The 27,798-nt window shown below is 36.9% G+C and overlaps 1 protein-coding gene across 3 annotated transcripts in view; it reads right to left on the bottom strand.

Annotated features, from left to right (window-relative positions):
* Positions 1–27,798, bottom strand: part of RAB3GAP2 (RAB3 GTPase activating non-catalytic protein subunit 2) — a 97,774-nt gene that overhangs the window by 8,019 nt on the left and 61,957 nt on the right. For 2 of the 3 annotated variants that reach the window (XM_041723650.1, XM_041723651.1), the window contains exons 18-28: positions 26,418–26,508; positions 24,237–24,364; positions 21,358–21,574; positions 20,880–20,977; positions 13,900–14,005; positions 12,205–12,365; positions 10,872–11,100; positions 6,864–7,037; positions 6,653–6,759; positions 4,147–4,213; positions 2,386–2,456 (exon numbers count right to left, since the gene is read on the bottom strand). In XM_041723650.1, the coding sequence (XP_041579584.1) occupies positions 2,386–2,456; positions 4,147–4,213; positions 6,653–6,759; positions 6,864–7,037; positions 10,872–11,100; positions 12,205–12,365; positions 13,900–14,005; positions 20,880–20,977; positions 21,358–21,574; positions 24,237–24,364; positions 26,418–26,508 (1,449 nt within the window). The remainder of the gene's footprint in view (positions 1–2,385; positions 2,457–4,146; positions 4,214–6,652; positions 6,760–6,863; positions 7,038–10,871; positions 11,101–12,204; positions 12,366–13,899; positions 14,006–20,879; positions 20,978–21,357; positions 21,575–24,236; positions 24,365–26,417; positions 26,509–27,798) is intronic. The other variant, XM_041723652.1, reaches the window with a different exon arrangement.

Raw genomic sequence — 27,798 nt, 5'->3', positions numbered from 1 at the left:
GGGCTCACAAGTAATCCTTTTGCAAAACTTATTTTTGAATTAAATTTTAAGAAACCCTCTAAAAATTTGGTCCTCACTTTGTACAATCAAACGACTTGTTGCCTTAAAACCCAGAACCAAACTCAAGGTTCTGAATAAGGAGGAGCTAAGAATTTTGCTTGTTGATAAAGATACACAATAATTTTAAATGGTCACAAGGAGGGATCCCTGGATGGCGCAGCGGTTTAGGCGCCTGCCTTTGGCCCAGGGCGCGATCCTGGAGACCCGGGATCGAATCCCACATCGGGCTCCTGGTGCATGGAGCCTGCTTCTCCCTCTGCCTGTGTCTCTGCCTCTCTCTCTGTGTGACTATCATAAGTAAATAAAAATTAAAAAAAAAATTAAATGGTCGGAAGGAGGGGAAAAACAATCTAATGAAGAAGTTATATTCCTGACTCAGAAAATTGGCTGATTTTCTCGATTCAGTAAGTACTTAGTATACTAAGTATTCTACTGTATACTTTAGAGAGGGTAGTAAGTGGGAGATGGAAGGTACGTCACTTGATAAGAATTCCCAGGAGGCAGTGATAAATCAGGGGAGACGGGGCTCCAGCACCCAGGCCCCTGCCTCATTACCTCCCTGAGGTCACTGCAGTGGCCTTCAAACAACCAAACTCAGCCCATCCCAACCCCGACATATTTCACCATTTTAAAAGAATCATCTTTTAAAATGCAAATCTGAACATATCATTCTTCTGCTTAAAACTGCCCCAGTGTCTTCCAGATAAAAGAACAGCTACCACTTACTGAGCCCTCACCAGATGTGCCAGACCCTAGGCTAAGCAGTTTACACAGATCGTTAGAAAACCCCAAATCCACAGCCCGCATGGGAAATGCTTCACGCTCTGCTCCCCGGAGCTCCTTCCTACAGCCCGTCCCCCGCAGCTCTGTATCAAACACGTATTCGGCTGGAATATGATTTCTTCTCACCCACTGCTTCATATATACCCATCCTCCAAGATTCAGCTCAGAAGACTTCCCTTTCACTTGTTATTTATTTACCTCCTCTTCTCAGTCCCCGAAGCACCCTATTTATCTTTTGGACTGGGAGTTCTTGGAGGGCAGGGGCTGAGACTTTTAGCTCTGTAACCACAGGACTTAGCACAGTCCTTGGCACATAAGAGATCCTTACAATAAATATTTATCGAATGGATCATCAAAACTCTCTGCCTCCTATTCAGGACAGTTTAAATTCAAATCCAAGTTGTGGGGCTCAAATGTGACCGCTGATGTGAGAATACTATAAAACTCAATGGTAACATACATGCAAAAGGCTTCGCACTATTGTTCTCCCAAAAGAGCGACAGATGTAAAGGAGGACAGAGCAGTATCAGAAAGGCCCCAAGGAGCAAGTTGGAAAAAAAGAAACATTTAAGCGGGCAAGGAAGGTGAGCACACAAGAAAAATCAGGTTTCACTAGAAAACCTATTACCAATAACAGCAAAGAAAGCATTTTCAGTGGAGCTGTGGCCCAAGGGGTCTGAATGTAGTATGGCTCAGGGTTTAGGAATGTCTGTCACTGTACATTTGAAAGAACGTGTTGTAATTGTAGTGATAACTCTCCTGACATCCACGTAACTGATGCTAGATAAACTTACATTCTTGACTGGCCTGGGAACACACTGATGGGGCCCAGGGCACCCAGCAAGCTCGCAGCTGCCATCAGCTGAGTTCTATGCCCACATGCTATGTTTGTCCCTAAAGCTATTTAGGCTGGTTTTAATATGTAATATTCTAATTATGTAACTTAAGTAACTGATAAAATGTGAGGAAAAAAAGGGAGTTGTTATACTAGGTTGCATGCTTTAAAGACATACAGAGTAGCTGACTCCTAGCTCTACTGGATTAGATGCAGAGGAAGCAACTACAAAGATGAGAGCATAAATTTTAAAATCTAAAGATTTTGCACTCAGACTGCATCACAACTTTAAAGAACTGGGATCTAGAAATCATATGCAAGGCCTTTGGGGTGAGCTTTACGTAGGAAAACTTAAAAGTAGGATGGCAGCTGACCCCATTCAAAGAAAATACCTTGATCCTACATCCAAAGATTGAAGAGTAAATTGTACATCTGTACACTTTAATTAAAAATAAGGTGCAACTCCTTCCCTCAAGCAACCATGAGTCCTACTCTCTTTGCTTAGAGGCTTTTAAAGTACAGTACTCTCAAGGATCTGGAAGGTTCTTCTCCAGGTCATCAAAATGCCAGCACTAGGCACGACATTTAACTGAGCATTAGTAAAATGTAATATCAAATAAAAAATAGTCTAACAAGGCCCACTGTAAATACTCTAGTATCAATAACCAAGGAAACAAAATAAACACATACATGAAATTTAAAATTACCTTATCCATCAAGTATGTAGCAGCAGAAAACCTTTTAACCAAGAACGTATTCCACATCATCAGAGCAATGCCTAGATGGCAAGTAAAAGTAGTAAATAGAAGGCTTGTCTGTTTCCGATTTTATCATTCTTAACAAATTACTGTCTTCCTTAAACTTATAAAACTATATGGGCTATTTATGTAGATATCATTTCTTACATTTTATGCGATATTTATAAAGTAATAAAAACCTTTATCTTCAATGATAATTAGAACTGAGCTGCGTAAGATGATATCTAAATGGCCAGTAAGTGTAAAGATAATTATATAATTAGTTATGGGAGAAATACAAATTAAAATCACAAAGAAATTTCAATACACAACCAACACAAAGACTAAAAAAAAAAATTTTTTTTTTAATAGATGGCACCAAGTGTTGGAGAAGATAAGGAAACCACTGGAATGCTCACAGATTGCTGGGGGCATCAGAAAGCGGTAAACCACTTGGAAACCACTTGGTAAACCACCTGTTTGGACATATCTTCTAAAGCTAACTACATGTCTACCATATGACCCAGCGATTCTACTGTCTAAAGGAACACAAAGATGAGTGTTGAGAACAGCATTATTCAAAATAGCTAAACAAGAGAAACAACCCAATGCCCAAAATCAATTTTTACCTATGTAACCACTAACTAAAGTGACATATAAGGAAGTATTAAAAAATAAAAACATAAAAACCAAACAAGAAATATATGCTATATGCTTCTATACTCAATAAACCATGGCATTAACATTTCTGAAAGTGCTGTCAGGCAGCTTAAACATGACATTTCCCATGTGGTCAGTACTACCCAGGTGGCTGCTTCTGTATCTAGGGGTGAGGGCCTCAGAGGCTGTGGGGAGGCCAGGAGGCTGACTCACTGTACAAACGGGTAAGTTCTTACTTAAATAAATACTAGCCTGAAGTTAGTAGTGACTTAATTTTAAATTAACAACTAAGGATAGAATTCTCTAGACCATATTTTCCAAATGAGTCACTTTAAATCTTCTTTTTTCCTCCTAAGAAGAAGGTAAGATCTAAGAGATGAATAAATAAAATTTTCAAGTTCTCGTCACATAAAATGAGAGAAATATTTTAGAATTTCTCCAATTTGAATCATACCACCTGTGAGAAGGTAGTACCGGTAAAGAATAAATGAGTAGCTTCCCCAAAATTCATCACGCAGACACCAACTTGATACCTCCGTCTTATGTCGCTCAACATCTAGTTTTACCACTTAGTAAAATAACTAGGCTCGTGCCAAGCTCCTCCATTAATTCTTCCAGGGAAACCCATCTATCTATTTAATGGACCCAGGAGCCTGTTTACAATTTTTCCATAACAATTTGTGACATTTTGTCAAGGAGACATCAGTAGTCCCCACGTCACAGGGACTTAAAAAGAAGTACTAGGTAGTTTGTTAGGCTCTTGGCTACCTAACTTTTTCATCAGCAACTTCAGTCCTGAGAAGCCCATCCCTCTTTTCCTTATCTACCTGTGACCAAAACAGAAAATCAGTGGTTTATGTCTAATATTCTCCTTACTTCTCCCCTCTCGTCCCCTTCTGCATAGCATTTTTCCAAGTAATTAAAAGAGCCAGTGCTTTGCACGTCACAATACACATACACAGTTATGTGTTGGATGGTAGCACCATCAAATAAAAACTGAACAGAATGTGAACTTAAAGATTCCTGCTTCTTTGGTCCCCACCAGCTATGTTTTAGCATCTATTTACTTACCATTCTGAACATGCGCGTTAAGAATGTGCTTCAAGTGTTCTATCGACCTAACGAAAAAACGTGCTTCCTTACATAGAGGGAGAAAAAGAGAGAGAGAGAAAAGAAGAAGTATCATTTAACAGATGTTTCCAATACAAATGGTGACTTTTTACATAAATTTCTGCATGAAGCTGTCAAAGAATGTGGTGATAAGAACATGGAAGTATTAGGTAAGAGATGATTTTTCATAGGATAGTGTCAATGGTCTCTCTTAAATTCACATTACCTATATGATGACTGATGCCTAGAAACCCCCAGGTCATATATGCTGACATCTGGAATCAAAATTTACTGTGGCTTGTACATAACAGCAATATTTTGTACATAACAGCAATATTTTGTCTAATAAATACTTGAATTTCACACAGATGTGAAAATGTTGAGTTTACTTCTTCACAAATATCATTCATTCATTATTCAACAAATAGTTATTGAGCAACTACTATGCACCAGGCTATTTGAGGCACCAGAGATACTGTAATGAACAGAGACCCAAATCCTAGCCCTCACTAAGGTTACATTCTACCAAGGGAGCTAAATATATAGTAGATTAGTGATAGGTGCCAAGGAAAAAAACTAAAGCAATGATGGGAAACATGATCAGAGAGGATGTTAGAAATTCAACTCCTTCTAATCAAGGTAGTTGCTTACATATTAACACTCAAATATAGCATGTAAAACTGATGAGATTATCCAGATAGTTCCTAAATAATTTTATAGGCTGTACAAACATCAAACATGTCACCTCTGCTAATACATCCTGGTGTTAGCAATTTTCCAAAGGCGATTTCAAGTGTTTTGATCCTAATGAAGCTGTGTGTGAAAAATGGTGGAACCGGGGTAGGGGTTGGATGGAGCAAGGAGAATTAACAAGAAAAGAAAGAAAAATGACCACTTATTTGAAATGTAAACAATTTCAATGGACAATGATAACATTAATCAAAACGTCAGGCATGATACATGCATTTTCTCTATAAACTGCTACAACTTTATAAGACAGCTAGAGTCCTCATTTACTTTTAGTAGAAAATCAAGAACAAAGGATTCAGAAGTGTCCCAGAGGTCATACACCTAGTGAGGAGAGGCGATGTGGCTCTCTGTGTCTGTAGGCTGCCTTTGGTTAATAACAAATGATGTAAAACAGAGTTTTCCTCTTACATAGCACTTTGTTAGACCTGAATCTGGAATTAATTTATCCAGATTTTAGAAATTATTTTGTCCTTATTATAGCCCTAACATTCTTTTCTCATGTAGGAAAAATTTTCCATTTAAGTAGAGAGCCCCAACATAATTGCCATTCTGGCTGCAGAGTGGGCTACTGAAGAGGGTGACTCAAGGGGCATCAAGGGGGTCCCCCCGTCCTAACATCACTTTTTGGTTAACATTTAATTGATCAAAAAACCATTCCTTTGTTTAAAGCATTTTATATTAAAAAATATTTTCCTTTAATATGTAAGTGATTATATATTAAAGACATTCTTTTTGGAGGAAAAGTATCATTATTGTATTAGTGTGTGAATTAGTTCATTAGTGAGACATGTAACTTGACATAAGGACGATATTTTGCTTTGAGAGGGATAATTCACCAGAGCACTGACCAGGCAGACCGAAGTGAAGGACTTATTGGCAAAGAGGACTATCTATCCTGTTTTTACATTTTACTTGATCCTGGCATCAATCCTGAAGGATTGACACCTTCATTTTAAATAGGTTGAGGGAGAAACAAACAGGTTCAGAGATTCAGTGACTGGCCCAAACGCAGACACTTGTCACAAATTCCAGGTCTCCTGTCACAAATTCCAGGGCCCTTCTCCCTATTCTGCTGCAGACTATGAATGTCCTGGAGAGAAAAGCAGCAGAAAATCATGCTCCAGCACAGAGCTGGAAGGGCAGTTAGGCTAATCCTGGACTAGAGTCAGCCTTGTACACAACGTGGCTTTCTTGATTTTTCTGAGGCAAACCTAAGAGAAGTGATGAACACACACAGGGATATATATCTAAAGAAGCAGACACTAAGTTAACATTGGGATCTTTACCCTTTTACCATGATAACTATCATATTAAAAACCTTCTAGTATATGCCATCTCATGTAGGAATTCAAAAGTAAATAAAAAATATACTTACCATAACCTAACCGGGAGTAGGACAAAACACAGTGTCTTTAACCACAGAGAAACCTACACTTAAATCCTGGTCCAAACCCTGACTTAGCAATGTGCCTTTGGGCATAGAACTGAACTTTTCTGAGCCTAGTGTTCTCCTCGTGACAATATCCACACCTCACATGTTCTCTGTGAGGATTGTGAGAGAGAATGCAAGAAAAGGCCTAGCACATCTCCTAGAACAGAGGTATCCCAAAGGGGAAAGTCCAGTGTTTACAGTAAGTTCCTGAATCAAACAGTCCCACATATGCACAGCATGAGCACAACCACAGAATTAAAATGAAAGAAAGAGCAAGAATCTTACCTCTGGATCTTTATTCCACTGAACAACATACTCCCAACAGCAATGTGCATGTAGCACGTCTAGCTCAAGGCTACAAGGAAACTGCTTATAGGCTAAATGCAGCAAGTCTGAAAGCCACAAGAGAGCAATATATTTGTTATTCTTTCTTTAACAAAGACTCAGCCACCTCTCCTCTGCTCTGATTGCATATTTCTTCATGTTTATGTATTACCTGGTATAGCTCCTAGGTTCATCTCCACCTCTGACACCTCAAATAAACCTCTGTTAATACCTTCTTTGGATTCATCTGGGTTTTCTGCATCTCTTTCCTTATTAGCCAGTTTTAATATTGCAGGGCTGAAGTCCTGTTTAAATATCCACTTGGCTACACTGTCTGCAATGCCACCTACAGTTTGGAGACAAGAAAGAAAATGAAAATTTACAGTGTTTACCAAAGACAGTGAGGGCAAGTGAGATACCTGATACCTAAAAGCATCTCTATACTCCTATAAATTATTAGATAAATACAAGTATATAGATTTGTCTGCTCACCACATAGTATCATTGTCCACAAATTCAAAACGTATTGTACCAGACACAGATGAAAGGATGAATAATACATCTTCAAAACACTTTCATTTATTTTTTTTAAGATTTTATTTAAGAGAGTGAGCAAGAGTGAGCGCATAAGCATGGGAAGGGGGATAGGGAGAGGGAGAAGCAGACTCCCCATTGAGCAGGGAACTCAGACATTGGGTCTAGATCCCAGAACCATGCTGAAGGCAGATGCTTAATGGACTGAGCCACCCAGGCACCCCTAAAACACTTTCATTTAAATATAATTGAAATAGACTGATTAGCATGATGCCTTTCTAGGGTTTTTAGGGCAACATATTACTTTTAATAGTCAACTAATTTGTCTACATGGAATACTTAAGGGCAAAATTTAGCCATGTCTAAGAACCATGGTGCTACCTCGTGTTTGTCAAAAAATTATAAATGTAAACTGAAAAACACTCAAGACAAAGAGTTCTGTTTATTACCGGAAATAAATTATACATTCTTCTGTAATTTACTAAAACCTAGTCTTTCTTCCTATTTTGACTCAATATAAACCTTTCTACAAAAAGAACACTTCACAGTGAAATCACAATTATCAGTGATAATAAATGACAGCAGTGAGCTGGGTACTCCAATTTCTTAGGTTTGACTCGCAAATCATTTGGTTGTTTCCATTCCAGAATCAAACCCTCAATTCTGTTACTTAGGTTAATGTCACAGTGACGGTCCTACCCTATCAGCAGGTGGCACCATGGAGCGTAGGATTTACAATTCAGAATTTTTCACAGGCCTTTAAAAAAAAAACTTATTTAAACTTAAAAAAAAAAAAAAGGTTCCCATTCACATGGAGTATCTTTTCCCATCCTTTCAATTTCAGTCTGTGTGTGTTGACTTATCTAAAGTGAGTCTCAAGGCAGCATGTATGTAGGGTTTTGTTTTTGTTTTTGTTTTTGTTTTTTTTTTTTTTTACCCATTCAGCCACATTCTGTCTTTTGACTGGAGAATTTAGCACATTTATAATTAATTACTGATTGGTATCTGCTTGTTGCCATGCTAATTGTTTTCTGTTTTCACAGTTCCTTTCTTCCTTTATTCTTCTTGCTCTCTTCCTCTGTGGTTTGATAACTTTCTTTGGTGGTGTGCTTATAGTCCTCCCTCCCTTTTGCGTATTTACTAAACGTTGTTGCTGTGTGGTTACCATGAGCTTAGATGTAACAACTTACCTCTGTAACAGTCTGACTGGGTGAGTTCTACACCCCCGTCTTTGAGTTCACTGGTCCTTTCTTCTGCTTCACCGAGTCTGCTGCTGAAACCCTCTAGGGGATACTGAGTTTAGGGATTGTATTCTTCAGCTCTACTTGGTCCTTTCCTTTATTTTCCATCTCCTTGAAGTTATCACTGTGTTCATCCATTTTTCTCTCCAGTTTGGTGAGCATTTTTATGATCATAACATGGAACTTTTTATCAGGTAAATGACTCATCTCCATTTGATTAAGGTTTGTTTTTTTCCACCCCTCTCTCAAGTTTTATTTTGTTCTTTCACTGGAACCTATTTCTCTATTTCTTCCTTTTTCTTGAAGCTCTGTGTTGGTTTCTACACAGCAGATGGAACCCACCTCCCCCAGTCTCGAAGGAGTGGCCTTGTGTAGGAGATGCATTCAATTGATTGTCATTCAATCCTGCCTTGGCTCTTGGTTGTCTCTCAAACCTCTGGGCTTATCCAAGCTACCCAGTATATTTTTAATAGTTCCCAGGAGCTGAGGATATGCCAAGACCTGCCAGTGTCCCATAAGGGAGGATCTTAACAACCTGATTCAGGCTGACAGAAAGCCAGAACCCTCAAGCACCAGTTGTTGTTTTTAAAAAGATTTATTTATTTGAAAGAGAGAGAGAACACAAGTGAGAGGGGCAGAGAGAGAGAGAGAATCTCAAGCAAACTCCAGGCTGAGCACAGAGCTCGATATGGGGCTTGATTTCACAACCCTGAGATCAAGACCTGAGCCAAAACCAAGAGTCAGATGCTGAACTGACTATACCACCCAGGTGCCCTATCAGGCATCAGCTTTTAAAAAGTATGTAAATCTATATAGTCCTGTGAGACCTGCAAGCATAAGCCCCACTGGTCACCAGAGCCAGGTGATCTGGAGGTGTCCCCTGGGTGGCAGTCACCAAAATCAGGGTTCCATACAAGTGTCTAAGTTCTTTCTGGTTATACTGGCAAACTGAGACAAGGCCAAGATGGCATCCACAGCCTATGTTCCTTGAGACCAGCTCCTAAAGCCTGCCTCTCAGGCCAAAGCTTACAAATCTTATAAAGAATGAGAAAACAAGTTAACTATATAAAAATCTATAAATATATGGATATTTATAAATCCAGGAATACAGACATTCCAGTATCAAATGACTGACAGAGCTGCTGGTAAAAAGAAAGTAACATAAGGACAACTAAAATTTTAAGATGTTTACAGTTGTGCAGGATATAAGCACAGGAACACAATGATTCCAGGACAGTAAACAGTAATAAATCACAGAAGTATAAAGTTCTGTGGAAATTAGGAAGAAGAGAAAATTTGCAGCTGATGGATCATGAGCAGTTTCTTGGAGGAGGTAGCTTTTGAGCTAGGCCTTGAATGGGGAGTAAGTACAATTTAGAATCTAGCATGAGACAGGTGGGTTGGGGGGGAAGGCTCAGATCCAGAGACGGGAAATCACAGATGCTTCATTCAAACCACAATCAAGCAACAAGCAAGAAATGGAAAAATGGGTTGGAAGCGAAAAGTTCTTACAGAAGGTGTTTATATTTGTTCCAGAACTTCTCTAGTCTTGGGATCTCCTTAAACTCTTAAAAATTACTGATGAAGAACTTTAGCTTATGGGTCATATTTGTTGATATTTATGGTATTAGAAATCAAAACAGAAAATTTAAAATATTTTTATTAATTCATTTTAAATACAAATGATAAACCTATTACATGTTAGTAACATTTTATGAAAATAACTCTATATCCCAAAGCAAGAAAAGACATATAGTGAGAGGAATAACACTACATCTTTGCAAACCTCTTTGTTTTCCTTATAACTGGATTCTCCAATCAGATTATTATTTTTTTAAGATTTATGTATTTGAGAGAGAAAGAGAGAGCTCGAGAGCTTGCAGGGTGGAGGGGAGGGGCAGAGGAAGAGGGAGACAGAATCCCAAGCAGACTCTCCATTGAGTGTGGAACCAGACGCAGGGCTCACAACCTGATGTCATGACCTGAGTCAAAATCAAGAGTCAGAAGTATAATGGCCTGAGCCACCCAGGCGCCTCCCTCTCCAATCAACTTCTGCATTCCATCTACTGTGATCTGTTCTGGTTGCAGCACAGGGGGGAAATCTAGCCTCCCACAGACATGAAGTTGGGAAAGGGAGGGCTCTTGAGGTCCTCTTGACCACTCTTTGAGAATGGCTAATTTTCTAAGGCAGAGGAAGTAGTGGGGATTCCTGAGCAGGGGACCAACAAGATAAGACTCTGAGAAGGTTGACTGAGAAGAAATATGTGGTGGGTTAATTTTTTAAAATCTGAATATATTTCTCCTCCCTTATTCTTGCATCATTTCTATAAAAACTACCAGAAATGCCCACACCATAACATACAGATACATAGGCACAATGCTCAAATAAATAAACATCAGCTTACCCTTTCCTCCTTCTAATAACTTTTTGACAGAAAGCCTCGGGAGTGGCTCAGCCTGCAGCGACGACACTTTGCAGGTTGATGTGTTTGCTTTGCTGTGAAGTAGGGTCTGAAGTATGAGACAATCCTCCAGCTGTTTCAGCAGAAGCTTCCAATACTCAGTGTCAAGAGAAAGGGCCTCCCAGGAATCAGTGAGGGCCTCAGAATCAGCACCCAAAACTGTCTGGGAAAACTAACACAAAATGTACCGGTGATATTCTGGCAAAGATTCTGGATCAGCATTCACTTAAATGAGCTTTTAACTTGAAAGCTGACGGACAGTAAGGATACATCACAGCAGCACACAGATGCAGATTCCCGAATATTACTACGGAGCTGGATGGAACATGACTGACTCGCGGGCAACAGTGACAGAGTTTGGACATTTACAGAAAGACCTGCAGCAACGCCTGATTCACCCAGTGTGTACTTCGACAAGTGTGCAGAGCCATCCTTGACAAGGGCCACGGTTTTTTCTGTCAGTACCGGGATAGTGCTGGTAGTGTACTTTTGAGAACGCACCCACCAATATACAAAATGTGTCTCAAATTTCTTTTCTCTCCATTATCATAAACATCTTAGGCCAGTAATATTAAATTTAGCATACATACTACTGAGATTCACAATGTTAAGTGAATCTCTACAGGCCTATTTCAGTGACTCATCTGATTAAATGCAACATCCCTCTAGAAAAAAATTATTTGATCTACCATGAGATACAAGAGATGCCTGTTTCGTTTTTTTTTTTTAAATAAATTTGAGTCTTCAAGAGATGAGGGAAAACCACAAAGCAAAAGGTCAAAAGAAAACTTTTATTTGAATCCTTCAACACTACTTGCCCAAAACAACTTTTGTTTATAAAAGCGGAGGGCTATAAATACAACTACAGAACTTCAGAGTACCAACGGACCTCAGAAATAATGCAGTCTAACCCTGACCCCCTTCAGATGAGGAACCTGAAGCAGGAAGCTCATGTTTAAGGGACTTACCACAAATCACGTGCCATTGGCAGAGTCACATCTCTGCCCTCCAACTACAGTACTTTTCCCCTCGAGATGAAAAGTACGAGGTAATGGAAAAGTTCAAATATGCATGTCATCTGAATAAACAAGTTAAGGGCTGCACCCCTCACTCCGCAAAAGACAAATGAGAACCTGCTGGACACACATTTCAAACTCGAGATGTTCCATAACACCAAAGACACTGCAGCCCCAGGCAAGGCAAAGCAGCCCCTCAGCAGGCTGGGCAGGTACAAATCCAGCTTATCCAAGGACAGGTACGCCCCTTTCTCACTTACTTTTTTCTCAGTCATACTGTTTGAGATCTGTGCGGCAACGGAATGCCCAACATGTGCAGACAACAGGGCAGCGCCATTGTTCTCAGACTGAATACAAGCTGTGCGCATCTGCTGCCACCAAGGGGACACAGACTGGGAATCCCAGGTCTCGTCGATGGCCACTAAAGGCAAAAGGAGAAAGTTAAAGAAACTCAACTTGTCAATTCTTTCTGTTCAATCTTTAACATTAAACATACACTGAAACTAAATATCTCAGTGATATACTTGTATATTTCTGAATTAGAAAAGAAATTCACAACTTTTTAAAAGATTTTATTTATTTGACAGAGAGAGAGAGAGAGAGAGAGAAAGAGAGAGAGAGAGAGCATAAGCATAAGAGGCAGAGGGAGAGGGAGAAGCAGGCTCCCTGCTGAGCATGGAGCCTGACATGGGGCTTGATCCTATGACTCCAGGATCATGACCTGAGCAGAAGGCAGATGCTTAACCGAGTCACCCAAGCACCTTCCACAACTTCTTTTATCAGAATATTTATATTCCATTTATTTAGGTTGTGTTAGTTGTTTTGCTTCTGAATCAACTTTAAATCTCTGGAATATTTAAATCTCTGGAATATTTTCATCATTGCTGAAAACTACTATTGAATGTTTTAATAAAATGTTAAATAATGTTCTAGTAAAACAGACTATATATATTATATATAATATAAAATAGATTATTCTAATGAGGTCAAAAAGAATTTTAAAAATTACCTCTACCAAAGATCATATGATTTATCTCAATGAATTAAAAATACATTGTTCAGGCAGCCCCGGTGGCTCAGCGGTTTAGCACCGCCTTCACCCCAGGGCCTGATCCTGGAGACCCAGGATCGAGTCCCACATCGGGCTCCCTGCATGGAGCCTGCTTCTCTCTCTGCCTGTGTCTCTAACTCTTTCTCTCTGTGTGTCTCTCATGAATAAATAAATAAAATCTTACTAAAAAAATAAATAAAGGGCAGCCCCGGTGGCTCGCGGCTTAGCGCCACCTTCAGTCCAGGATGTGATTGATCCTGGAGACCGGGGATCAAGTCCCATGTCAGACTCCTTGCATGGAGCCTGCTTCTCCCTCTGCCTGCCTCTCTCTCTCTCTCTCTCTCTCTGCATCTCTCATGAATAAATCTTTAAAAAAATAAAAAATAAAAATGCTTTGTTCATATCACATTTTTTAAAAGATTTATTTATTTATTCATGAGAGACAGAGAGACAGAGACAGAGAGAGAGAAAGAGAGAGAGAGAGAGGCAGAGACACAGGCAGAGGGAGAAGCAGGCTCCATACAGGGAGCCCAACATGGGACTTGATCCCAGGTCTCCAGGATCACACCCTGGGCTGAAGGTGGCGCTAAACCACTGAGCCACCCAGGCTGCCTGTATCACATTATTTTTGATGATGAAGTATGAATTTAATTTTTATAAAGCATACTTTGAATGCATTGAGAGCTTTCTATTTATTAATAGAAATATTAATAGAAATATTTTTAAATATTTTTTAAAAGATCCCTAGAGAAATGTTCTGGATACTGTAGCATACACTCCTTTTACTAACAGAAAGCATCCTCCCCTCCCATTTATGTGGTTTTTCATATAATAATCTACATCTCTAAGAGCAGCAGCCTGCATCTCAGGGCCCACGGAACTGCAACATCCACCAGCATGTTACCTTTCATCTTGCTTAGGAGGGACAGCATCGTATGAAGACAGCACACAGATTGTGGTTTATCCAAAATATCCTTTTCCTTAGAAAGCCAAACACTCAGGAGCAGAGACTGAAATTAAATTTAAGTCATTCTCAGTAATAAGAAAAACAAAATATTGTAATTTTCAAGAGAACACATGTGTTTATGAGTGATTTCATCCTTCAGGGTGAAAAATAAGGGGCTGCTTATTACGTCACATAACATGAGGGGTAGAACAGGGTACTCTGTCTACTTAAGAGATTCTTTATCATCTGTCAGATATGTAAATTTCACCATTTCCATTTCTTCTTTGGGATAAGTACTGCCTTCCAGGTTAAGCTTTGATTAGGGAGCATATTGCCAGAAAGATTACTACCAAGTTAGCCTAAATTAGCTGTAGATTGGCAAGAAGCCACTCGGCTGATTGGAGGAAAGGAAGGATCTGGAGCTGTGGACCTTATTCGACATTGGCCACAAGGTGCTGTGGACTTGGCAATGGTGAACAGGTATGTAAACTATCAGATTCTAGTTTTTAACTCACTAATAAGTCATGAGAAACAGATTTTAAGCAAAAACACCGAAGTCAATATAAGTGACTTTTAAGATGCCTATGAACCAAAATATCTTTTTAAATATTTTAAGATGTACAAAATGTGTACATAGATAATTCTGGGATTATGAGAAGTTGAATGGCATGGCATCACACCTGCCAGTACGGGTGTTTATGAAAGGCGTGGTTGCTTTAATTCTGCAGGACATTCATGTAAGAAAAAAAAAACCTTGAAAATAAAAGGTTGACTACCAGTTTAAATATATTAGTACAAATAGTTTTCAAAAATTCAGAAAAGTAGAAGTTGAAGTAGTGTGTGAAGGAAATTAACTTAGGAGAACAACTCAAAGGCCAGAAGATGGAAGTACTTGCCAGGCATCACCCTGGTCAATCCCAACAACCTTGTGGCAGGGATGGTCTCCCGGATTTTACAAATGATGAAAAGGAAAAGTAACTTACCCAGCACCATATAGCTAATGAGTCAGGACTGAAGTCTGAACCAAGATGTGCCTGACTCTCACATGCATGTTTTTTTTCTCTTTAAAAAACTGTACCTGTATATATAGGCATGTATGTATAATATGTACAAGTAAAAAATACACTTTCAAAAGGAGTCTATTCTCCTTTTTCAGTTTAACCCTCTATGTCCCTTCCTATGTCAGCCTCCTTTCTATCTCATCCTATCCAGAAACCTGTTTTTTTTTTTTTATAACCAAACATGGGCTTTCATAATTTGTAGATTTGTAAGACAATATATGTGTAAGACATGTGCTTTCATATTTGTCTGTGTATTTCTAAGTACAGCTATACACAGAGCATTATGGGGCTGGCATGGGGGAGAGGTGGTCACTGCTTGATAAAAATGGGGTCATATTATACCACGTTCATTCCACTTGCCACACAACACACCCTGTGTGGTCCACAAAATTTTGACTGATTTTATCCACTTATAAAGGTGATTCCCTCTTCTCTTCTTGACCTTCTCCTTACCTCACACAACACTGCTACTTATTATAACTACTAGGCAAGCTAAAAAATGAGTTGCCTGTATAGGCAACAAAGACACTCCAAAACCAATTGGAAAACAGCCTGTCTTGGTATTTTGAACACACATGGGCTATGAAAACAAATCAAAAGGAAATGAGGGGGGAAGGTAGAATTTATCTTTTGGGTTCATTCTGATTAATTTTAGGCACAAAATATATGACCAGGAATATTTTAAGAGCACACCAGGTTTCTAAACACATCTATGGGTTTATGTCTTGCAAAGCTTGATTCATCTCTACACCAGCAACAAAGTTTCAAAATGCTCAAAACATGGACAACCCAAAGGGTTACTGCAGACTAAATCATACTTAGACAAATTAAATGCCACGACCTGAATCTCTGTTCATACTATAAACTCTTCTATTTTTCTCTCCAACTAACCACTCCCCCTATCTACCATCACCTTTATTTAGTAAATCCTGAAACAAAAAACCCTGTTCTGTTTAACTCTCCTTCTATCTCTCTCTGTCAGCCCTGTTTCTAACTCTGATGCAAGGTAATCTTTGCTTATAACCTAGTGGATGTTCCCCTTGTTTTTCATTAACTTGAAAAATCTAATCAGTTATGCTTCAGTTAGCATCTAAAAAGTCAGTGTGAAACAGGGGATGCCACGAGAGCCATCAGAACACAATGATATAATTTTAGTATCACTTAAAAGCAATAGATTATTTATTAAGCTTCCGGAAAATTTAAGGTAAAAAGAGAAAAATAATCAAAGAGAATACAGAGATAAGATACCATATAAAAACATATAGATATACATAACATAAAAAGACAATATACAGAAGATAGCAATCTCTAGAAGTAGTAAATATAAAATATCCTTTCAAAGAATAGCAAAGAATGTCACATATTATTTATAGTGTGGATATTCATATTATAAATGTATACTATGTTATTTTACATATAAATGTCACAAATTGACATATTACCAGGTGATATGTGAGTATTAGATTTTTATTAAGAGAAATTTTGAGAGGAAATTTAGTTAATTTCTCTTTTCTAAGTCAAGCAGTATCTAAGACTTGGTAAAAACTGTATGTAAGAATGAAACAGAAAATCCCTCAGGTTCTTGGTAGATATTTCTAATGCCTAATGAACTTTACTTTTTGCTAAATATCCTCTTCCTGTGATATTAACATCCCAGATGTTTTAATCCTTCATTCAGCAGAAATGCTGACAGAACATGAAGAAGCCATCTGTTAGCCCTGTCTCTACTTAAACTTATTTTGTCAGTTTTCTGAATGAGCCTTATTTTCTAGTCTTTCCTGAAAATTAGGTCTATTTTGTACACAGAATTAAAACTTGATAAAATTCCACTGAAGGTAATTATAGTTTTAAACACTTTAAAAACTATCATGCTATTGTCTGTGAATTGCAATATAATAAAATACTGACTAAATCAAATGTAAGTTTTACAGAAAAATCGGTGAGCATAATACATCTAGAACTATCTCAAAAGTTGTCAATATACACAAACCAAAAAAATATATACACACAAACTAGATAATAGATAGCAAGTTTCTTCACGAACATAATTCCAATAAAACCCCCATTTAAATATTTCAGAAAATAGGAACATTATTAGCATTTCAAATGTCTTTATAACACCAATAATATATTTTGCTGAAAGACCTAACACCTTTTATTTATGACTTTTATATGCCTAATTCCTAAAAATATCTACTACTCTTTTTATGTAATACAATAGACATTTATTCTTTTTAAAAAAAAACTATTTGAAATTTAAAATTTAATTTTAAATTTAAATTCTTAAATTTAAAAATGTCATCAGTTAATATTTTGGCACTGGCACTAACGGCTTTGGGAATCAGCAAGATGTAAGCAAGATGCATACTCACTAAGTCGGCACACGGAACCCCTGCACTTGATTTGTCCAAGGCCAGGCAGCTTAGTCACAGCCTGAATGTGCTGGCTGCTGTTTTCTCTGATCAATATGACCAAAATGACTAAGCAGGCTTGTTTAAAAAGCTTGTCTTATTGTACATTCAATTTTTCTTTTTCTTTTTAAAATATTTTATTTGAGATAGCGAGCAAAAGAGAAAGAGAGCAAGAGCAGGGGCGAGGGGTGGGGGTGGGGGACAGGCAGAGGGAGAGGGAGAAGCAGGCTCTCCACTAAGCAGAGAGCCCACCTCGGAGCTCGATCCCAGGACCCCAGGATCATGACCTGAGCTCAAGGCAGTCACTTAACCCACTGACCCTCGCAGGCACCCCTGTATGCAATTCCTTACTTTAATTCTTGAGCTTTGTTTTTTTTTTTTTGAAGGGGTTTCCCCTTTCCTTCTGATTCATTACTATTAATTACATGCTTTCAGTGAAAATGCATTTCTCTGTACTCAATAGGATTTTAAAAACTTACGCAACTGCTTAAAAGCATTCAGCTATTGATAGAATACTTAAGAAAAAAAAAACACCACCACCTAACCACAAAGTATTTGAGAAAAGCAAAGGAAAAAGCGACCACTCATTTGGAATGCATGAAATACAATCTCTCAGAGTCAGAGAATTTTAAAAAGAATTTAAAATTAGAACTCATTTTATAAATTCTATAGCACAATAATATATATACTTACAGATCACAGCTTTATAGATTTAAAATAGTGACATTTCCTACATATCACATTATTACAACACATACATGTTTACAATAAAGTTCACTCATTTTAAGTTGGGTAGCCAACACCAAAAACACAGTAAAGCATATCTTCACCTTCTGAAGTTCCCTGGGGCTAGTCCCACCCTCATCTTCCACAAAAGCCCATCTGCTCTGTCACTATATTTTTGCTTATTCTAGTATTTCATACAACTAAAATCATACAGTAGGTAGTCTTGTTTCTGGATCTTTTCACTTAGTGTGATGCTTTTGAGATTCATTCATTTATTTATTACACAGTTATTTTGCATATCAGTTCATTCCACTGTATGGATATACCATAACTTATCCACTTATCAGTTGGTGGGTATGTGGACTGTTTGCACTTTGAGCTATAATGAACAAAACTGCTGTTAACATTTTATTCCAAATCTTTGTGAACATATTTTCATTCCTCATAGATAAATACCTAGGACTGAGATTGCTGTATTTTATGGTAAATCTCTGTTCAGCGTTATAAGAAACTTTTTAAAAGGATCATTCATTCATTCATTCATTCATTCATTCATTCATTCATTTGAGAGAGAAAGAGCAAGAGCAAGTGATAGAAAACATGAGCAGGGAGAGGGAGAAGCAGACTTCCTGCTGAGGAAGGAGCCCAACATGGAACTCAATCCCTGGGATCATGACCTGAACAAAAGGCAGATGCCTAACCAACTGAGCTACCCAGGTGTCCTGGAAACTTTTTAACTATTTTCCAAAGTTGCATTAGTTGGCATTCCCATTACCGTGGTGACAGTTGATTTCCACATCTTCAACACTTAATGCTACTAGTAAGTAGTCTTCATTTTAGTCACCTTCGTGAGATAGAGATTACTGTGGTTTTATGTGGTATTTTCCTAATAGCGAGTGATGCTGACCACCTTTCAGGTGACCATTTGCCATTTGTATGTATATTTTTTGGTGATGTGACTGTTCAAATCATTTGCTTTCCTTACTGTATTATTATTGAATGGTACAAATTCTTTCTTAATGTATATTCAATTCATTTAAATAAGTTAAGTAAGTTTTAAAGGAAGAGTTTGCCTTTCAGTTTCTTAACAATTCTAAAACAGAGAAGTTTTAAATTTTGATGAAGTGTAATTGATCAATATTTTTTTCAGGTTCATGCTTTTTGGCATCCCTTGAAATCTCTGCCCAAATCAAGCTTTCTCCTATGTTTTCTTCTGTAAGTTCTATAGTTTTAGCTCTTATATTTATGTTCCATTTTGAGTTAATCTTTACGTATGGCTTGAGGTAAGATGTGAGGTTCATTTTTTCCCAAGGTCTCTTGAACCCCAAATCTAATGCATTTTATTGATGCTATTGAACACAAAGTAAAAATAAGTATTCTGTACTCAAGTCTGAATAAGATATACCTCTTTTTTTTTAATTTTATAATACAGATTCACTAGTGGTATAAAAAAATGCACAACAAAGTCCCACGCATCCTTTCCACAGCCTCCCCTAATGCTGACATCCTACACAATACCAAAATCAAGAAATTAACATTGGTAAAATCCACAGAGCTTATTCAAATTTCACCAGTAACACATGCACCCATGTGTGTGTGCATGCAATTCTATCAAATGTGTAGCTTTTGATCACCACGATCAAGCACTCAACTATGTACAGCAGCATAAGACTCCCTGTGTCAACACTTTACAGCCAACCCATCACTCCCCTCGCTCATCCCTCACTGTTGGCAACCACTAACCTCTTCTCTATCTCTAGAACAGTGCTATTTCATGACTGTTACAAAAATGGAATCATGCAAGTACATGTCTTTCTAAGATGGGCATTTTTCTAATCAGTGTATTTTCCTTGTGGTTCATTCACAAGGTATTGTGTGAATCAATAGTTAATCTTCTTTATTGTTGAGGAGTATTCCATGGTAAAGGTGTACCACAGTTTAGCCATTCACTCACCAAAGGATATTTGTATAGTTTGCAGTTTGGGGCTATTACAAATAAAGTTGGTTATGAATACCTATGTACAACCTATGTATATCTTTAAGTGCCTTACTTCTTGACATACATACTATAACAAAAAATGGAATTTGTTTTTAAAGGATGTAAATGTTCAGTTAAAACAATACATGAACATAGTCATCAAGCTCACAGAGGAGACTGCCCAGATCCTGAACAAAATGTAAGGTGTTAGTGGGGACATGGAATATGTATGTGAGTATGTGAGAGGTTAGGTTAAAGAGAAGGGAGGACAGCAAGCTCACCTCCCCTGTCCTGTGCAGAAGGGCAAACATTTAGTGTTGTCATTTTCTACTGAGTGATTCTTTTGTTTTACATTTATTATAGCACAGAGACTAAACCCTAACCTATATTCAAAATTGGGAATGTTTGGTAACAATTCCATATTGCTCTAAGGGGAAGTTGATCTTGTTCCCTAAAGATCTTTTTTACTTCTAATGTGATCATTTTCACTGGTGATCAGAATCTGCTATACATGTCAGATTTTAAATTAATTTTAGGCTGACCATGGAATATGCCTGCTATCATTTAGAGGGAATCAGAAAAATAAAATAATATTACTCAATTAAATATAATGATTATAAATTTCCTCGGTCACTTTTGGAAGGTTTTCATATATGTTCTATGATGTGGTTTAAACAATGGTTTAAAAAAAAAAAAAAAAGAACTGACACTTCTGGATGACATGAGCAGGGATGAAGAACGTGCAAAAACAAGAAAGCTTACCAACAACAGCTGAGGGCTAAGTCCAGCTGATTCCAGAGTGTGACACATATCCTCGGTAGAGCTTTCTCCATGCAAACACTTCCAAAAAAAGAAACTGCCTAGTAGTAAAACAAAAGCAAAATGCATTAGCCAGTGATTACTTATCATTTGGACTAACATTCTTCCTGAACTGAATCAGGATCCCCAGAGAAGCAAAACAGCATGAGAGGAAAAGAAATTAATGTCTCAATTTTGCTTGACTTTAAAGCAGAAAGCAAATCATTACATATCTAACACTGTCTCTTTAGTATATGTATCAGCCAATAAAACTTATGACATAGTGCCTACATATCCAGAGTATCTTTTATTAACTTTTCAGTATACATTAAATTCTTAGGTTAATTTTATAACAAACTAAGTCTTTGAGATGCTGTAAACTCTTCCCAGGCTTTCCTCTGGAAGACACAGGATTCAAAGAGCAGTTTATCATTCCACCTACCTAAAGCCACATACTCTTCTTCACTTATCTTCTTTATGTTGATCACATCTTTCTCATATTCTAAATATTCCAGGAATGTTTTTACAGGCAACACACCATCTTTATCATCAGAAAATCGGACAGTAGTAGTTCTGGTTTTTTCCTCTTTGTACTTCTCTAGTAATGCCTGGAGTTTAAGCAGTTCTTTTTCATCAAGCCTCAGTAACACAGCCAAGTCCTTAAAAAAAATAGGAAAAAAAAAAGTTTTGAGTACATCATATCTCTTCCCATGACTCTGCCATAGGAGTCAACCCCATCATCTGAAGTGAAATGCAAGCACATAAGCAAATGATGACTTGTTAATTTATGTGATAGGTATAATGTACTCTGCTTAAAATTTTACTCACAAATTCATGAGTTCAATGCTAAATAACCTGAACTAACCTTGAAACACTGCATATTACTAAGAGTACCATTTTTATACAATTTATTGAGAATACTCTATATTCTTTTAAAATGTTTGGATTTTACTAAAATTGTATTAATTTATAATGAGGAAAAAAACTGCAAGAGTATCAACTGCAACTCTTGTGACTCTAAGTAAACTAAAGGCCTATCAGAAATTCAATGTTTATTTATTAAGCAGCATAAACACAATAAAAAATACTGGAAATCAAGCCTCATTGTATCTTAGACATACATCCTCTCAGGGATACAGAGATTGAAAGTCACAGATACATCCTGCCAGCCTTTCAAACTATTTTTACAGACCACATGTGCAAAAACGTCTCCTAATATTACTATTATTTTTCTAAGTTAGGGATAAACACACACATACATACACGCTTAAAAGACCATAAATTCACCATAGCAAGCAAAACTTTCTTCCCCCCATGCTGCACGATAAACCTGCTCTTAAGAATGCAACTTTCAAAAAAAAAAAAAAAAAAGAATGCAACTTTCATTTACTTATTTATTTATTCAAGGCTGTTGTTTTTAAAAACAAGTAGTGAACTGCAGACTGCTATGAACACACACCAGTAGTTCAATGCTATACTGAATTTATAGGAGCTTATATGAACTTATATGAACCCCACAGTAACAAAAATTCCAGACTTGAATTTTAGTTTTATATGCACAAGATTAGCCATTCAGCCTAGAAGCTGACTGTACATTTTTTGAAGGATCTAAATGAATTCACAGCAAATATAATTTTAATCTTAAAAAAGTGTTTTAAAAAAGAACAATCAGGCAACTGATATTTTAAATTTTCTAATTTTTCTTTTATCTTTGCATGCTGTGTTGGGGATATCAAGTAGAAATGAATTCTGTAGGGGATTATTAATGGCATATACTTAACCTTCTTTGGCAAAGTAGGAAACTTTGGATCTTATGAAAAAATCAGGCATGAAAGAATCTATGAAATGTCTAGGCAATCCTATAGACATAATTCAGTCAACTTGAACCTTCTTGTTGTTTGAAATGATTTTTTACTATTGAAGTAGAAAAATAAAATGATCCTGAAAAATGGCTTTGTTTAAAGACAACTGCAGAATAATATGAAGACTGTTAAAATGCTTTATGAAATCCATCTATAATCCCAAGGATAAAAAAGATGTTAGAATGTATAAAGTGGTTTCCAATACAGAGAGAAAAACTTTCATTTCTCTGTTTAAAAATTTGTATTCACATATGTATATTTAAAATAAAAGGTTTCCACTTTAAACTTCCATTAAATTTCAGATACACAAGATATCTTTTCGTAAGTAATATCAGTGATTTGATAAATCACTAAAATCACTGAAATAATGATTTTCCTTTAGATAAGTGTAAGATATGGGCCCTAAGGGCAAGCAACCCATCCATAGTCACACAGTTATCTGAGGGAAAGAGAGGACTACATTTCTCTTTATGCTCTATTAAGGAAACTTTATTTCTTTGTATGAAAAGTAAGAATTTTGTACACATGCCCCCAAAATGAGTGATACTGCACTATAATGAAGATTATAAGGTGCTGCCATTTTTTTGTGTTTTGCAGAATGAAAACACAGAACATTACTATAATTAAACACTTTGATGTAAGACAAAATTTTTTAAAAAATATATTTTATTCATGAGAAACACACAGAGAAAGGCAGAGACATAGGCAGAGGGAGAAGCAGGCTCAGTCTCATGCAGAACTCAATTCCAGGACACTGGGATCATGACCTGAGCCAAAGGCAGACACTCAACCACTGAGCTACCCAAATGCCCCAAGATAGAATTTTTTTAAAAATATGTCATTATGTAGTAGACAACAAAACAAGCTATATGAGTTTGTTCACAACACCACCACAGAAAAATCAGTCTCTTCTACCTGGCAAAATCTTTTTAATTTTCTTTAAAAGAAATTAGTTTTGTTACTTCAGCCAACTGAATATATTTTATTTTATTTTATTTTTTTTTATAAATTTTTATTTATTTATGATAGTCACACAGAGAGAGAGAGAGAGGCAGAGACACAGGCAGAGGGAGAAGCAGGCTCCATGCACCAGGAGCCCAACGTGGGATTCGATCCCGGGTCTCCAGGATCGCGCCCTGGGCCAAAGGCAGGCGCCAAACCGCTGCGCCACCCAGGGAGCCCCTGAATATATTTTAATTGGCAAATCTTGTCATTATGTTGTAAGAAGCAACCTTAAAAAGTGAGTTCAAAGAAATCAAATGCTTCTTGGATAGTGAAGATGGATTAACAATAATAGCAAAATTAATATAAATACTAAGGTACAGAGAACCAGCAGGTCTTGTAAAGAAAATACACCTTTCCACTTCATAAAAATCATTAATTTTCTACTTCTTTACTATCAGTTAAAAAATTAAAAATAATCAGAATATTCTGTATAATGAGGAATGGACTTACTTACATTATCTGAGAATGGTGTGTTTGGATGAAAATCAAGGGAATTTAACTGACTGACAGACTCATAAAGATGGAGTAATTTCAGTTTATTGGCACAAAACTGTAGCAATCCTTCATCAACAGACTCAAGATCTAAAAGGTGGAAGAAAAAATACATTAAAGAGACATGTTTAAAAGACTCACAAAAAGGTTTTTCTTTCATTAATAGTTATAGTATTATATACTTCTCTGATATTCTATTTTATTAAATACTGAGATGTTTAAGATATAACATTACTAAGACAAAGATTAATTTTTCCATCATAGAAAAATGTCCACTTTTTTTTTTTTAAGATTTTATTTATTTATTCATGAGAGACAGAGAGAGAGAGAGAAAGAGAGGCAGAGACACAGGCAGAGGGAAAGGAGGCTCCATGCAGGGAGCCCAACATGGGACTCGATCCTGGGTCTCCAGGATCATACCCCGGGCTGAAGGCTGCGCTAAACCGCTGGGCCACCAGGGCTGCCCTCCATATTTTTTTTTAAAAGACATAAGGCATACTAGTATTGGGGTGGTGGGGGATGGGGGTGGGGGAGGCACAGAGAGAAGAAAGGAAAAAAAAGAGCTATCTTAGTCTAATACTCAAATTTTTAAAAAATGATCTGAAAACAGCTTTGAAAATACTCTTCACTGCCCCATAACTTATATGTTGCCTATTATGCCAATAGACAGAGGACAGATGAATAGAAAGCTGCCTGGTTTTTATCATCGTGGTGGTTAAAGATCCTTGGACTCAAGCACAAACTCTGGACTGTGACAGATCTATTCTCAAGAAGGCTGGTAAAGAAACCAAAGTACAATTCTACTTAACATTCTCTGTCAATCAGGCTTTTTAAAAAAAGATTAATGCTAGAGAAATACTCTATATTTCTGCATGATAATTTAAATATTTATCATCTAATATAAAACAATTATTCTTTTAAAAGGCAGACACTTTACCTCCAAGAGTTGGTATAGCTACAATACAACACAGCATATTAAATAGGCAAAATTTTTTAGAATCTCAATTATGGGTAGAACTTGAAACTAGTGATTTTACAGAATTCCATCAGTGGTACCTGGTTTACTCTCAGCCCAGTGCAAGACAAACTGATTTAATAAATTTTGAGACTTTGGTAAAGCCTTGAGGTATGGCTTTATAAGCATCAAGCTTTACAAGCACACTGCTTTTTAAAAGAGATATTTCTAACAAATTGTATGCACTAAAGAAATTCACTATTTTCCAAAAGTCAGCTTTAAACATGTGTTGAAAAAAATCTCAACACTACAATGTTTACAGTCATGAAATGGGATACTATGATCTGTTTATTAAACCACTTTAATTGGCTTGTATGTAAATATAAAGTTGGCTTTATACAATTAACATGACAAGCAAAAAGTCACAGCTAGATGAAGTCTACACATTACACACTATAATTTAATTGATGTTAGGTATTCAGGATAAATTGAATTTTGCCGGGTCAGCTGGATAGAGTATGGAGTTAAAAATCCCACAATTAGAGGATGTAATTTTTTTTTCAAACAAATTTTGAGCTGTAAGAAACAACCAGCAAACCCAGAACTAATAATTTACTCATAGTCTGATTTTGGAAGTCCTTAAGTGTGAGGAAGAGGAAGTGGAGGAGAAAATGTGGATTCCACACACTAAACAGAACATTAATTCAAAGCCTACTTTTTAAAAATCATTATTCATTCAAAACAAAATTTAAAGAATGCTTCATCTACAGAAATTGCTCTCCTCCCACAAAGTTAAATAAAAGACTAGTGACAGCAAGAAAGCCTGGCTATTTTTTGCATACCACCAGCTAACTTTCTCTCATGCTGATGGCTTTCACGTGTGTACAACTGTATCAGAATAATGACTTCTCACCATCCTATACTGGTGTCTCTCCTCACTTAGAAATATTTTAAAAGAAATAGTAACAGAAAGAAACAGTATATATTCAGAGAAAGCTGAGATGAAGATCAGCAAATAGGGAATAAAAAAGTCTCCAAATACTAAAGGTATGAAATAAGTGTTCTTATTTCTTATATGTATTATTTCCACATTGAAGTAACATGATGATATCATAAGCAGTAATAGCTTTTTATAATCAATTACAAAATTTGAAGACCAGAACCTCCAATCAGTATAAACCTTATTACCTTGATTTTTTAAAGTGTCCATTAAAGTCTGAGTGATGTTTCTAAGGCAGGAAAATGGTAAACGTTCACTTGCCAAAATGCTTTCCAAAGCCTAGGAGAAAGATATTGAGCAATTCTAACAATTAGAAGGCAATGGTTTTGTTTGTTAAATTTTATATTTATACCAACCAAAACCAAAGGTTTTGTTGGTATAAAACCTTTACTACCCCAAATTTCCAAGGGAAGTTCCATACTTAAGATGTTTATACATACCTGAGGAGAGTTGCATCTTATGTATTATACAACCAATTTCATCTCATGCCCATTATGGGGGAATGACAAAAAGTCCAGACTCAGAATGAAACAACTAGAAGGCAACTTGTATTTAACAGAATGGTAAGATGAAACAGGGACCATGACAAAGCTATTCACTGATAAGAAGAGTGTAAGTCTATACTCCACAGGCATAAATGAAAAGCAGAGGCTGTTACTGTTGTGTCAATGATAAAAGCTAATGACAACTTAATTCCTGGTTAATGACTGCATCTGACCATGGACAGCTGAATCTACAGGCCATATACATGCTCCCTACCTCGCCCCACCTTCCCCTTCCTGCCCCTCCCTCAGTAGATACTTAAGAGACTTCACCACCAGTTCCAAAATCTCTCTTTATGCCTAAAGAAGCAACCATCAGAATAACCAATGGGTAGACACAGCAGTTAAAGTTCATACTTATCCTCTCATATTAGCTCATTAAACTTTTTCTTTTTATTGATGCGAGTAAATAATTTCAAAAGTAGGCTGAGAATGTAGCATGGCACAAAGATTGTAACACAACCACCTGTGTGTGCGTGTATGTGTGTCTAGGTAAGAAATGGGCTCAGAGGGTGTTTCAAGAGGGTGGTCAAACCCATGATGAGGCAACTATATGGTGGATATAAAGAAAGTGACTGAAAAAGGCAAATACTCAGCAAAATGTAATTATCTCTGATCTATCTAGCAGCTGGCTTGCCTATTATTCACTCTTCCAAAGCCTCAAATATTTTTTTTCTTTTAGTGCTGAAAACAATACACAACTTTCACTTTCAGCATTTTTTATAAAATTCAGAGTTTCACACACAATTTAGTATAGTTTTTTTAAAAAGTCACGACAGTTTGTAGTATGCTAACCTTTCCCAATTTTTTATTCCATGATGTAAGATAAGAAAAAAAATGGTACCAAAATGAGAAGGCTTGTTTGAGTTATAACCCTCCTTTTTTGACTACAGGTTCTCTAAATTACCTCTCTTGGATGCCCACCTATCTATCATAGGAATGTCATCTTTCATAACTGAGACTTTGCCCTGAGAAAAAATGAGAACCAATTAGCCCTGTCAGTAGAATGGAAAACTTAATTAAAGTC

Source organism: Vulpes lagopus, chromosome 11 (genome assembly GCF_018345385.1).
Source record: "Vulpes lagopus strain Blue_001 chromosome 11, ASM1834538v1, whole genome shotgun sequence".
NCBI lineage: Eukaryota > Metazoa > Chordata > Mammalia > Carnivora > Canidae > Vulpes > Vulpes lagopus.
This window is presented reverse-complemented; position numbering and strand designations above follow the sequence as displayed.